Consider the following 14,972-nt stretch of genomic DNA (forward strand, 5'->3'; position numbering starts at 1 on the left):
AACTGCCACAGAGTTTATCTCCCCTAAGGACAATGCATGGTTAAATAGTTCTGTGCTCTACTAAATCTGCTTATTCCGTACAAATAATTAAATAACTATATTATTTACTCTGGTTTATAGGCTCCACTTCAGCTAGGTACTTAAACATGTGTGTGACTTTAAGCATGTGAGTTATCCCATTGAAGTCAATGGTGCTTGTTTGCTTAAAGTTAGTCATATGTGTGAGTATCTTGCTGAATCAGAGTCTAAGAATTGTTATAAAATATTCCAAATTACTTCAGTTCAGGCTCTGGGGTGTATATTTCATTATGTGTGGGGATTTCTAGTACTAGCTCTTTACATTTTAAGATGGTGATCTACCCCAGAAAATGCATCCTTTTATTTTGGGACTGAACCTATAGCAAAAAATTGACACACACATTAAATTTTGCTGTGTTTGTTTCCTAGAGAAATGCAACATGAATGCCTTTTAGGATTGTATCATCAAATGCATAGTGCCCTATGAAGTCATATGCATGTGCAGCAGGACAAATACAATTGTTTCTGTTTGGGGAGTAGATGATTCTACTAATGAAATATAGAAAACCTTTCAAAACTAGACTAGGAGTAAATTTTCAAAAGCACCTTTTCAGAAATGATAAAGGCACACGGGAGCCTAAGTTTTAATGACTTTCAGTAAGCCTTATGCTCCTAAAGGCCTAAGTCAGTTTTTGGAAAATGGGAATTCAGCTCCTGAGTGTCTTAGGCATTCTTGAAAATTTTACCTCCGGTTACCAGTTCAAATCTAGCTTATGTTGACGGTAACTAAAATGTATTCTCATCAGAAGGCTGTGTAGTTGCTCATGTTAGATGACGTTACAGTCTTTGCTAATCCTAATGGACAAGTGGCCTCATACCAAAGTCACCCTCACAGGTGGCACTAGTTGGCACTCTGATTGGCAGTCACAGGAGAGAGACCAAAGATGAAGTGGATCATGGTAGGAGACTGAACTGACCTTCCAACGCTATTGAAGAATGTTGACACATATTGCTAGGACAGCATGGGGAACCATCCACTTCTGGGGCCTATGCTGGATTTGTTTTGTGCATAGATGTAGGACTTCCATGTCCAGGGCTATTCAATCTGGAATAGATATGCTGTCGGAAAAATAAAACTTGTTACAACTGAAAACAAAACTGATTTTTAATTTAATGTTGAGCTGAATCATTCGTGTGGGTTCAGAATGCTTTTTCTAGATTTAACTTCTTTATTTTTAACCTAGCCACCAATAGAGTCTTAATAGTAATGTCCTATCCCATGTGACCTAAGATTAGATCTACCTAGATAGTGATATATAGTAGTTGCAAAAAGCTAAAAAAAGTCATTGATTCTCACACATTCTTTTCTCTAACATAACTTGGAGATGCTACCAATCAGTACAAAAACAAATACTCTGTGTACCACTGAAAAATTCAGACTACATTTGCACATGTTAGGATTTGCTGGTGAAGCATTTTAAAAATTTTAAACAAAAAGGCAAATTAAAAATATTCTAATGAGATATTAGTATTTTCTAATCGGCTATTTTTCAAACACTAGTTATTCCTTATGGATTAATTCTAGAATGACTTTCCATTTTTAATAACTTTTATAATATGAAGTTCAGCTATCTTCCTTTGTTGCTAGGTAACACAACAGTGGATGAGCTAATGATGAGACTGATGGCTGCAATGGAAATCTTCAGTGCTCAGCAGCAAGAAGACATAAAGGATGAGGTGAGAGTTGACAGTTACTGCAGACTCCTAATGGATTTTGAGGATGATGGGGAATATAAAGATAAACAAAAGACTTTTTGTGCCAGTAAAGTTTGTTACTTTGTGTTTCAATCCACATCTTCCATGGGGGGGGGGAATAGTAAATCTCCTTTATGTATTTAGTTGGTTCCTTCAAAAGATCAGTGCAATTTGTATTGGCTTTATTAGTCACTTTCAGGGTCTTTGTTTTCTTTTTCAGAATATTGGTTATGAGTAATAGTTTACATTTCCAATAGTATTATACTAGGTTAATACGATCATACCAGGAAATGACAACTACAAACACTCCCCATGCCTATCTTTAAAGTCACAGATGGAAAACAAAAGTAGTTTGATATTTTTTTAAATGCTTTTATATATAAAGAATAAAATACTCGGTTTAAAAGGAAGCCTTAGAACAAACAGACTTGTAAAGTGCCATTGAATCACCATTTGAAACGAAATGATGTGTAAGTGATATGAAGTTTTCAGAAACAGTCAGTGTTTCAATTACATAGAAGTAGACACGAGCCAGGTATACAGTAGAGAGATGTTTATCTGTTACTCTATAAATTGAGAGTGACATTTTGAAGTAATGAAGTACTTAGTTAGGAATTTGTAATAATAGGTGTGTTGCCATTCAAGATTATTGTTATCCTTGTGTGTAGACGTTGATTGACAATAATTCACTAAACACATTCTTCACATTTAAGTCTTGTGACTCATTAGTACCAGATTTACTGATTATGTTGTATAATAATGTGAATGCACGCTATCTGCATGTATATTTCTCAGTTAATTTTTTCGTCTTCATTTGTGTTCCCCATAACTCATTGGTAAAGAAATTAAACTTAATTCCTTTAATACTAAACACAAATTTTAATATGAGGGTTACAAGACAAATCCAAGGCATAGGATAATTGAATTTTTGATTGCATTTTAGCTGCAAGTAGTCTGTTTTTTATTTATTTATTTTAAGTGCCTTCATGAGAAGATAAAATTCAGGTTACAAGTGAGAGTACTGAGGAAGATTCTGAGGTCTGAAATCTGTATTGAACTGTTCAGTATGTAAAAATATAGATTTTGTATCAGCAAAGCATGGGAGTACAGAGTGAGGTGCTATTGTTGTTGTAAAGATGTACAACAAATTTCAAAACTAAAATTAGAAATGTATCTTATGTTTCTAATTAAAATCAGATCAGTGATTTATTTTGATGGGTGGTTCTAGAAGCTTACTTCATTGTTGTTGTTTTTAATTTAACTAACAAAGATTTTGTACTATCTTGTTAACTGAGTGATGGGAAGTTATCACTACACTGTTGGATGCTGGGAAATCCTCCTGTTGCTTAAATCTAACTAGTAGTATCCTAAAAAGTCTAGATTTCTGCTGCTGTAAGAAGGTGGAATTAATGTAACTCATTTTTATGTTTACTGGTAAGAATAACCATACACCATAATACTGTTGTATTTAGAACAAGAACAGTCTACCTACAAACTGCAAATTCACTAATGCTCTTTGGGGAGTAACATTAAGGTTGAGAGAGCAATAAAACAAACAACGTTTATTTCAGATTGTAACAGGATCCTTAACATACCTCAGTATGTCCTTGTATTACTCCATATAAGATGTGTAAGAGCTTTCTCTGGACTGGGAACCATTTACAGATGAAGTTTATATACCACAATACCAAGGCACAATCAAGTGAGCTCATGACATGATGGCTATTGTGCTTTGAGAGCATCAGATGAAAGGTGCCGTCTAAGTATGAAAATGTAATTATTATTATGGTAGATTTTAGCATGGAATTTCTTGAATCTTTATTGGTTCATGTATTTCATTTCCCAGGTTTTCTAAAACTCTGACTCCCATTAATGTGGAACCTTTCCATTAACCTGACTGAAAATGAACATTATGACAAAGTGTAGTGCTCATACTAACTCCAACTCAGTTGCATGATTATACTTTTTCATTTAAATTTTGCTTCTAGATTTGTAAATACTGTTTGTTCTGTCGCTGCTACTAGATATCAACATCTATAAAAATTACCTACTGTACAAGCCCATTGCTAATTGAAATTTCTAAGTGGTTTCAAAATTTATTTTCTTTTTCTCTCATAGCTAACAGCAGCTAGATCTCTGTTGGGACTAATTTTCTGGACCTATATATTTAAGCTATTTTTTTTATAGGAGACTCAGGTAGCAATGCCTATAGTTAAAGTTGCAAAACACCTTTCCTTTATAAGATTCTACTTTCACTTGCTTATAACTTTACCAAAATTACATAATTGAGGCTGAAATTTTCACTCATGATATTTGCCTCAGGCTGAACTTTTTGGGAATGTTTCAGCTAAAATAATCGTTGATTCCAAGAGTGAGGTTTGGGTAAAATACATGTATTTTCTCCATGTTAAAAGAATTATTACAATAGTTTTTTTTAGAAGCTCTAGTATCTCCATGCTTTGGTGCAGAGACCTGAAATGTGGTGGTGGGGGGCGGGAGGGAGAGGTCGCCCTGGTGTCAGGGATGTGCCTTTTGATGCCCCTGTGAACATTTGCCCAAGTTATAAGCCTCTGAAGAATCTCTGTTTACACCTACTCAGTAGAAGTTGTTAGCTAAATTCTCTAGAGATTCCATCTGCACTGAGCTTGTCCCATCCTCTCACAGTTACTGAGTGGTGGCTTGATTGCAAATGCACCATCCACACAGAGCAACTGAGCATGTTCCATCCGAGGGTTTAGGGGCTGAGCAGGACTTTCTGAGCAATTGCTCATCCTGGCTGCCAGTGATCACTGGCACAGGAACTGTGCGCTGGAGGACTGATTGCCTTGTGCTCTCAATGCTCATCCTGCTGATGCCAGGGAGTGATGAGGAAGCCTGGCTCAACTACAGAGGGGTAAGGAACAGGGCGAGGGTGAAGAGAGACAGAGTGAGTGGTAACAGTAGGAGCTTGGAGGGTTAGAAGCAGGAGCTGGAAGAGAGGGAGGGAAAGGGACTGGAGCAGAGAGAGACAGAAGAAGGGGGAGAAATAAGAACAAGTAGGGGAGAAAGAGCAAGAGCCATGCAGGAGTGGGAGGGATAGCAGCAGAGTGGGGAGGGGAACAGGGAAAATGGGCAAAAGCCAAGGATGGGCAGGAGTCTGTGTTGGAGGATAGGAGTGCGGGGGAGATGGGTAGGATGGAGTGAGGATTGGCAGGATTCAGGGGGATAGCAGCAGGTAGGATGGAGTGAGGAAGATGGACAGGGGCAGAAACCTCAACATCGAATCCTGAGTCTTGCATTCCTTTGCTATCGAGCAAATAGTTGTGGAACCCCACTAACAAAGTATGTGTCTTCATCTTGGGGATTTGAACTTAGATATTTGCTTCTCCCTAAGTACATAGAACTCCAGTTTCATCATTAGGAATTCTGCCTGTGTAAGATCTGCTACAATATATTGCTCTAAGAGCAGAATTTTGCCCTTGTCTACACTGGGCAGTGTTTTTTCTCCCATTTCCCCCAGTTTCCTAAGCACTGTTAGCACACTGACATATCTGCACCAGAGGGAATGTGGCATAGTCTGCTTTGGAGGTGGTAGATTGTTAATTAGTGAAAATATTTGAAAAACTTTGAAGGCAAATTTACAAATGTTATAAATTCTATGTACACAGAGATATTTGAATATAACTTAGATGTATTTATTATAAAATAAACATAAAAAGGGTAACCTCCAATAGCCTTTGAAGTAGCAAGTAAAATTTAAAACAGTATTATGTAATGTATTATTTCAAAAAGGGAGTATTTAATAAGTAGTATGTACATTTTGTGCTTAACAAAAGGTGTTGGCATGAGAAAAAAATATTGTCTTTTTTGTGGTTTGATACACAACATGTGTAACTTTCTTCTAAATCTTGTCTTTGACAACTTATGTTCAAACATCTGTGCTATTTTTCTTGTGTGTTGATGAACTTAATTTAGTTACATGCAATTTCTTTACAAATATGACAATAGCAAACAGGATATAGATTTCAGTTTCTGTTACTGTTTTCTTAATAGCAACAGTAAGTCATCATAAAACCACAAGGGGATAAACAGAACATTCTTTTATGTTTGAAAAGCCAGCAGTATATCTTAATTGTAAATAAAGACATAAAAGAACTTTTTACTATGTGTGAGAACTGGATACACTTCCTGTAATTAACAAAAATTCACTAATGAGCAGCATAGATAGTTGAACTTTCCTTTTGTGATGGATTTATAACTTGCATGCATAGAAAAGCTTCAAAACACAGACACTTCATAATTCATGATCGCATAGCACATGTTGCATCCCCCTCTAGTGATTGTTCCACTACAGGATAACTGCCTGGTACTGCTGGCAGCTAATGAAGTCCCTTCTTTAGCTCAAATGGCAGAGGTGCATGCTGTGGAGCTGAAGGTATCTGTTCAAGCACCAATTTATAACCACCTCCCACTCACGTGTCATTGGTTGGTATTGCAGGTGGGATGCTCAGCACCATAGCACAGACTTCTGCTAGCTGAATAAAAGGAGTAACTCCTTTAGTTGATAACAGTAATGTAGTCAGCAAAATGTTGTGCTTTAGTATCAGTGTTTTAGGATAATTTACTGGTTTTGCTTCATTGGATTTTTATTAGTGATTTGGAAGCATACTTTTAATGTGAAATGCAAAAATCTCAACATTTAATTAGCTAATTGGATTTCACTTCTGGGTTTATTTATTTGATTTTGATTAAACTTTTTTCTTCCCAAAAGTCCCAAAAGAATTGCCTTACAGAAAATTAAAATGTATTTCATTTATTTGTATCGGCAGTCATGGTGATTGGCTTTCCTTGTTACAGGACAGAGGGGTGCACACTATGTATTTTGATAGTTGTAGCTGGGTTGGACTTCAGTGAGGAAAGAGGCTGGTTCTTTTCACCCACCCTCTCTTCCTCCTTGTTTACTCCCTCTACAGGCAGCCAACTCTGCCTTCCTTAGCTTCTCTCTCCCCATCGCTCCCAGGCAGTCAATCAAATACCATCCCTTCTCTCCTTCCCCTACTAGCCCCAACGCACTACCCATACTTGGCTTGCAAAGATTTTGGGGACCCCAATGCATCTGTGCCATGTCACCATGTGGACCATCTATCATACTCTCCTATCTAGCACAGCATGAATATACCACCTCCATCTCCCTTCTGATACTGAATTGGCCATGCTACAGTGCAATGGGTTTATAAGGCATAATCAGCAGTATGCCATTATTGAGTGCATGTTACCATGGCAGATTCAGTAAAGAGGTCAGCAGAAGGAGATGGCAGGTTCGAGCCCAGCACAACCAACCACTGCAAGATGAAGAAAGCAGATTGACTTGACTGAAAGGTGAATGATCAGACTGTCGTCAATATAACCAGTTCTAGAGAACCATGGACCAACCCCATGGAGCATGTATCTTGGAGATTAAATCAATGGATGGATATAAACATAGGCATGTGACAGGTTCACTCAGGGTGCCACCTGGAACTGGGCTACCACTGAGCCCTCTGACCCACCAGCCTGAGCTCCCTCTCACACTGCTGCCGTGACAAGCTGCAGACACACTCCCCGGTCTTACACTTCCACCAGCGTACACACAGTAGGGTCACACCCAGCTGCAGTTACATGCAGGCTCTCTGACCAGCTACTGCATGTAAACCAATAATAGAGAGGCTACAGCCAAAATAACCACCAGCTTCCCAGTCTAGGACCCCGTCCTGCCCTGGTCCAAACCCCAACCAGTATAAATTTATTATCCAGTTCACTTCCCCCTCAATGTGGAGAGGAATATGCAACAGCCTTTGCCCCTGAGGTACAATTTCTCATGCACTTCACTCCAACTCACTGGTTTAGATAAAGCAAAAACAAATTTATTAACTACAAAAGATAGATTATAAGGGATAGCAAACAGATCAAAGCAGATTACCTAGCAAATACACAAAAAAGAAAACTAAGCTTAATATACTAGATTGATTGGATATGAATTAGCAGATTCTCACTCTAACTGATGATACAGGCAGACTTAGAGATTCTTAAGGCACAAGCTGCATTAGCTTTATAGCTTGGGTTTCTCAGGTCTTCATACACAGGCTAGAAATCTCTTTAGCCTGGATCCAGCACTTCCCCCAGTTCAGTCTTTTTTTTCCTCAGGTGTTTCCAGGAGTCTTCTTGTGTTGGGAGTGAAGACCAACAGATGTCACTCCCTGCCTTATATAGCTTTAGCATATGACAGGAATTCTTTTTCAAAACTTGGTTCCCAGACCGGTTTGTGGAAAAATACTGACATCCCAAGATGGAGTCCAGAGACATGTGGTCTGGTCACATGCCCTTGCAGTGTTACAGCAGCCATTGCTTACAAGCTGGCCAAAACATTCACAAGAAGATTAAGTTCTTTCAGCGTCCATTGTCTTTGCTGATGGGCCATCAGCCCTGTCTGGGTCCTTCATTGTTGTACCAGAAAGGCTAGCTGTGGGTGTAAGCATGATTGAAATACAGATACATAGTCAATATCCCTAACTTTAGATACAAATAAGATACATGAATACTAATAGGATAATCATATTTCAGCAAATCATAACTTTTCCAATGACACCTCATATGACCCATCTTGTACAAAATGCATCATAATTATGCCATAATCCTATCATCATAATATAACCGTGAAGAATATGGGGTGTAGTGTCACAAGGCACACAAGGTATGAAGGAATTTCTTTTTCTCTCCCCCTCTTTCTCTCCTTTTTTCTTCTCTTTTTGGGCCTGGCAAACTAAAATGAGGTACTTACCTATCTGGTAGATAGGGATGATGGGTCAGAATGACCCTACTGAAACAAGGCTTTGCATTTGGCACTTTCCTGCAATGAGAGAAAGCCACTGTGTCCCAAGGAAAGATTCAGCTGTGCTTGTTCCCACCACCCCCCTCTGGTGGTGGCTACACCAGAAGCAGTGTTAAGTTCTTTCAGAAGATCTGTAGGAATGATGCCAATCGACGCTACACTAGTGATGTCATGAACCAGTGCATACCACGGGCTGTCCCAGCTATGCCCCCTCCCCTGGCCAGCACTACCCACTTCTGGAGCTGAACTGTCTCCTTTGGGCCCACCACAACCTTCCATGGAGGGTTTTCTGCTCTTGGGGGGCACTGAACCAGAAACTGACTGAACCTGATGGGGCTGCATGGCATCCCTCAGTCCTCAAAGTACTGATCTTGGAAAAGCAAGAAAAAAATGGTGGTAATTTAATATGTCTTTTGTGTTTGGGGTGTGTACAGTGCTAAAAAGATATGTCCACAGCTTCTTTGTTTACATTTGTTGGCTCTCAATTTGACTGTTGACTGATCATTTCAGCATTGCATGAATGTCAGGAAGAGTGTCTGAATTTGTCACATATGAAACTAATGTGAAGAGATCCATGATTAAATACGGGCATTAAAATGCAACACACCTGTTCTGAGCCTATCCTAAACATTTTTCCTTTCTTGCCTGAGGAGGAGACTTCTCAAAGGATTACAGTAACACTTTTTGACAAGCTTATACTGGGTGGAGTTCCCATGTAATGACATGGCTCATTTGATGATATCTCAGTAATGCATTCTTTTTATTTTTGCTGTCAAAATGTATTACTGTAAAAGCATTGACTGTTATACAGCTGGTCCAACTTCTTCACGTTATTTAAGTAACAGTAGGTCTAACACAATGTTTATTTTTCTAGTTGGGCAACTTTAATGCTCTTGCTTTTGGATTAAACTTCAACGTATATAGATTTTACCTATAATTGCTTGAAAAAGCACTTTACTTTTTACAAATCCAAATTAAAACTTTCCATTCACTCGAAATTGCCCTCAACTGACACTTCACTTTTACTTGCAAATAAAGGATATCTATTTAAGAACTTTTTAAATGGAAAATCTGTTGTAAAAACATTACAATTGACACTCAGCCTTACCAAAGTGTGGAAATGCAAAGTCAAAGGCATTCATTTTGACCACAGGTCACGCTTGTTTTCTCTAGTTATTTCTGTGGTCTGAGGGGGAAATAGCAGGTTTGTTTTCTATGTAATTGCTGGATGGAGGTTTGAATAATAACTAAAAAAAAAAAAAAGACACAAATATACCTTAAATTCACAGCAGAAGCTAGTTCTAGAAATATGTTTGTTTCTCTGTTCATCCAGAAACTCTGTCTTTTAAACAGTGATTCATTTGACCTAGAATAATATATGCCATTTTCATAACTCTGTACTTAATCTCCCTCCTTCGACATTTCTACTCTCACAGGGAAAAAAAAACTCACCTGAATTGTAAATGGCAGTTTTCTGCATTAACTACAAGACCTGAAATTGTCAGCAGATACCCTCCCATGCTGCCGACCAGGTTGTAAGCCCCAGATTTTTAGGATATTTAGACACTGTGGCATTCTGCATTGCAATGCCTAACTGATTTAGGAGCAAACATCTCATTTTCAAAAGGGATTTATGCCCTTAGAAAGCAAAATCCCATTGACAGTCAGTGGGATTTAGGATCCCATGCCTCAGTCCCTTTTGAAAATGAGATTTACGCTCCTAAACCAGTTCAGTGTTGCAATGCTCAGTGCATCAACACCAAAACAAATACTTTAAAAATCTGGGGCCAACTATCCAGGTGGAGTGGTTCTTGGAGATCCTTAATTTATATTGTGTTTTTCCTAACTAATGTACAAAATTCTGCAGTTTGCAATGAGCCTTGCAGTCTCTGGTGTGAATAAGTGAGGTTCTACTATACTCCCTTCTCTTTATCTCTTCCCTCTTCCATTGTGTAGTCCTGTCTCCCTACCTTGCTCCCTACATTACTGCCCTTGCCAATGACTTATTTGATTCTGATACCTTCACCACTCTAAAACATGCCATTGTCCACCTCTTTCTTCAGCAAACCCTTCTTTGGTGCTACCAGTATAGTAACTACCTTCGCATATCTAACTGTCCCTTGTTCAGCAAAGTGCTCAAGAAAGGAGCCTTCTGTCATCTCGCCAGTCACTTTGTACACAGCAGGCTTCAATTTCAGCATTCTAAAACAACCTGATTGGGACAAATGTGAGCTTTTTCCTCCCCAGTGTAATATTCCATAGTAATACAGACTATGCAATACAGACTAACACGGCTGCTACTCTGAAGCATTCCATAGTAAGTTTTGCTAAAGGATTTCTCTCCTTTTAAAAAAAAAATGTACAGCAGCTCTGATATTTGAAAAGTCCATTTAAAACAAAGGATAAAAGCTAAATGGCTGGTTTTGTCCTAGGTACCGTTTATAGTGTAAGTATGTCATCTCATTTGTCATATGAACGTTATAACCATTGACATCGCTTCTGTGGTTCTCACATGCAGAATGCAATTTTGCATGCACTTTTATATCATAGGTATTCCACACCATATGTGTCTAAGTTATACAATGTACAAATCTGTCATCTTCAGTGAATCAAACTAATACCTTCATTGCACTGGTTTGTTTAGACAAACAGGGTGTTTTTCTTTCATACTCCCAGGAATAGCCTCAAGCATTTGTAGTTTTTAACTTCAGGAGTGGTTCAGTGAAATGAAGAGTTTATTTCAAATAAACGTTCATCGTTTGTAAATGCCACTTTCTGGCTTACATTCCCAGAGACAGCTCTGCAGATTCTGCTACCCTGTGCAAACATGCAAATCTCCAACTCATAGTCATATACTCAAGTTTTGCTGACCTTAAGGTTTGGTTGTGATTACTCCTTCTTCCTTTATGATAGAACTTACCCTGGTGGACAATCCATGAAGTAAGGTCTGGCACAACTCACTAAGGTAACCTCCATGCAAAACCAAGATCCAGAGTTAAATCCTGACCTACATAACAGGCCACAGGAGTGCCAAAGTTAGATGGAAAACTCCACAGCATTAAGGCATGCTGATTTTTCTACCAAATCATCCCATCAAAAGGGCAAAGTTTGCCATCCTGTGTAGTTGGCAGGATCATAGGAATTGCTATTCCAGATCAGACCAGAAAATCCACCTAGACCTGTCTCTGACAATGGCTGCTAACAGATGCTTCAGAGGAAGGTGCCAGAAACACTGCAGTGGCCAATTACAGAATTATGCTCGCAGGGAAAGTTTCTTCCCGACTCTGCCTGTCACTTTGTGGTTGGCTTATGCCCACACTCATCTTTTCTAAAAGTATTTATTATTTTTTATCCTGTCTAGTGTAACTTTGGGTGTTCTCATCTGTATAATGGCTAATTCTTTTCTGATTCCTGCTGATCGGTTTGCCTCTGAAATCTTGTAGCAATGAGTTCCATAGATTAATTATGTATTGTGTGAAAAATATTTCCTTTTAAGTTTGTTGCCTTTCAGTTTTGTTAATATCCTCATGTTCTTCTATTATGAAAAAGAGTAAACAGGAACGCGCTGTATAATTTCTCTAGAGTCTTCATTAATTTGGTGTAATTCTATTATGTCTCTTATTCATTGCCTCTTTAAAAAGAACAGTCCTGTTTTTTTCAGTCTCTGTTCATATAGAAATCTTTCCAGACTTCTAATTTTCACTTGTGACTGAACTGCTTCTACTTCTGTTAACTCCTTTCTTGGAGTGACCAGAACCGAAAGCACCATTCCATGTGGGAGTCTACCCAGGATTTATATAGTGGCATTACACCGTTTTCAGTGTTTTTTCTAACCTATTCCTTATTAACACTTGTTTTGCCTTTTGGACCAACTTGGCTTACTGAACAGATGTTTTCCCTGAGCTGTCCACAGTGGCACGCAGGTTTTTTCCTAAGTGGCTGCAGTTCATTGAAAAACAGGTATGGCCTTCTGGCCCCATCAGTGATTCAGTACCCATAAGGGTGGATCTTGAGGCATCCATGGAGAACTGGGGCAATCATGTGGCATCCCATTGTCTTCATTCTGCTGCTTCCTAGATCCATGTTCACCATGGCAGCATGACTCCTTTAAATGTGAGTGCCTCCGACTTTTTCCATTAGGGGTGGGGGCCTGGTAGCATGGAGCAGGCCTCCATGGGAGCTGACAGGTTCTTTTTCGTTTCAATAGCTCCAAATTCCTTCAGTTTGACTCATTGGCTGTTTGCTCCAGTCTCTTTCCACCCCTTGCCCTCACAGCCCCGACTCTTCTTGCCTAATCCTCCATGCTTCTGCCCCTACTTTTCTTACTCTTGCCATCACCCCCTTCCTTCCTCCTCCTTCAAATCCCCATTCCCTTCTTTCTACCCCTTCCTCTCTCTCCCACTCATATGTTATTTTTTTAATGAATGGGGTACTAACCACCCCTCACTGATCACTTGGCTTGTAAGTGGTATCTCCCCACCCCCTTTGTCTTGTCTGTTCAGATTATAAATTCATCAAGGTAAGAATGGCGGCTTCCTTTTTTGCTGCAGTCAATGGAAGTCATGTGAGCTCATCCAAAAGCAGAATTCAGCTGTAGAAAGGTACTTGTGTGAGCGGAGGGTGTTTTGTTTGTTGGTTTCATTCAGTTTCTTTGTATGTAAATCCATCCTCACTTGCCTGGATTTTCCTTTGCTGCATACGAAACGAAGCGCCTGCTCTGACTTGTGTAAGAACAGTAGAAGAACCTTGATCCAAATGAATGACTCTTATGAATACTGTTATTAGGTGTGCTTCCTGCAACACAATGGGGCTTTCTTTGTGTTGCAGAAGCTTTTTATAGGATAAGAGAATATATTTTCTCTTGAGAGATCTTCACAAAAGAATTCTGGGGGAACAATACTGTTCAGTTCTCCATGAAAGAAGGGCAACTTAATGTAAAATCTCAGAGTTACTTTTAAGCTCAAGAAAAAGTTAAGACGGATACTTTCATCCACTTCTTATTTGGTTTTTATTTTATTTTATTTACTAAAAAGAAGACAAGCTAATATTATCTCAGCCATGCCTGGGATAATAGCTGCAATCTCACTATGTCCCTTCAATATTTTAAAAGGACTTCCTTCCACGTAAGCTGTCAATTAAAAAATCTTGTTATATCATCATTCTGACACCTAATGGATAGTATAATAACTTTTTGACATTGGATGATGTAACATTTCTGAGTGACAACTGAACAATGAGAAATTCCAGCAGCTGTATTCATGTATAGTCAAAGAGCTATTACACTTGTTTCATATAATTATTATTTTATTTTCAAAGAAAAGGTTTGCTTTTCACAATTTTTGTGGCATCTCAAGCACCACTGCTTTCCCTCACCTTTATATATGTATGCACACACACACATGCTTATAATATATAATACTATATATTTTATATGTCTACTTACATAATGTGTGTATATTGTATTAATGGTAATAGTAATGATCTCCGGTATGATTAAGATCATGTTTAAGATCTTGTTCACACATTATGCTTTTTGAACCAGTGCAAGATAAACTGTCAGTGTCCTAGTTTTTCCAGCAACCTTAAGTGAACAATATTGTTAGACTGCTGCCAGGGAGGTGAAATGTCACTTGCTGTCCATTGACTTGTGAAGCACTTAGCAAGTGTATCTTGAAAAACTGAATTTATTTAGTTGTGATGCAAAATGGAATCATGCTTCCATAATAAAATAAACTTTAAAAAATATGATATTAAAGCAAAGTGTTTGAAAAGTGTAATCATTGCTGTTTGTAGAACTTCATGCTCCACCATTAATAGTGAACAGAAGAACAAAGCTTTTCTTAAAAATTCAAACTGATGTGGAAAAAAGTATATAGCTACTAAGTGAATCATTGAAAAATATTAGTGTGTGGCTTTCAGTTTTGCTAACAAGAAAAATCTGATTTTCAGCTTTACAAAATAGTAAAGTATGCTCATTAAAATAATTGCACAGGAATTTACAGCCAAATTCTGCACAGCTCCCATTGATTTCAGCAGGCATTGAGTACATGTAATTGAGACCAGAATTTGGTCATTAACCAGGATTTTTAAATGGTGTACACATTAATACACTTTGAGCAAATTTATTAAAAATTGTAGTTCTCAAAAACTCCAGCAGTTTTTAATATGTACTTTGACCTTATAAAACTTGCATGTGTTTTTAAAAACTGATGCCTTTTTTCTCATAATTTTTCAATCTGCAAAAATAATTTGGATGTGACTACATGCTCAGTTAGTCCTAAATACATCTATATTGTGCAGACCTGACTCAGAAGCCCACATCTCACAGCTCTGTCAAGCTGAGAGAAATGCA

The 14,972-nt window shown here is 38.3% G+C and overlaps 1 protein-coding gene across 3 annotated transcripts in view; it reads left to right on the forward strand.

Moving 5' to 3' along the window:
* The window catches only part of FAF1 (Fas associated factor 1), a 299,927-nt gene that overhangs the window by 245,991 nt on the left and 38,964 nt on the right, over positions 1 to 14,972 (forward strand). For all 3 annotated transcript variants that reach the window (XM_038412503.1, XM_043520083.1, XM_043520084.1), the window contains one exon: positions 1,667 to 1,755. In XM_038412503.1, the coding sequence (XP_038268431.1) occupies positions 1,667 to 1,755 (89 nt within the window). The remainder of the gene's footprint in view (positions 1 to 1,666; positions 1,756 to 14,972) is intronic.

The sequence above is a fragment of the Dermochelys coriacea genome, chromosome 8 (genome assembly GCF_009764565.3).
Source record: "Dermochelys coriacea isolate rDerCor1 chromosome 8, rDerCor1.pri.v4, whole genome shotgun sequence".
NCBI lineage: Eukaryota > Metazoa > Chordata > Testudines > Dermochelyidae > Dermochelys > Dermochelys coriacea.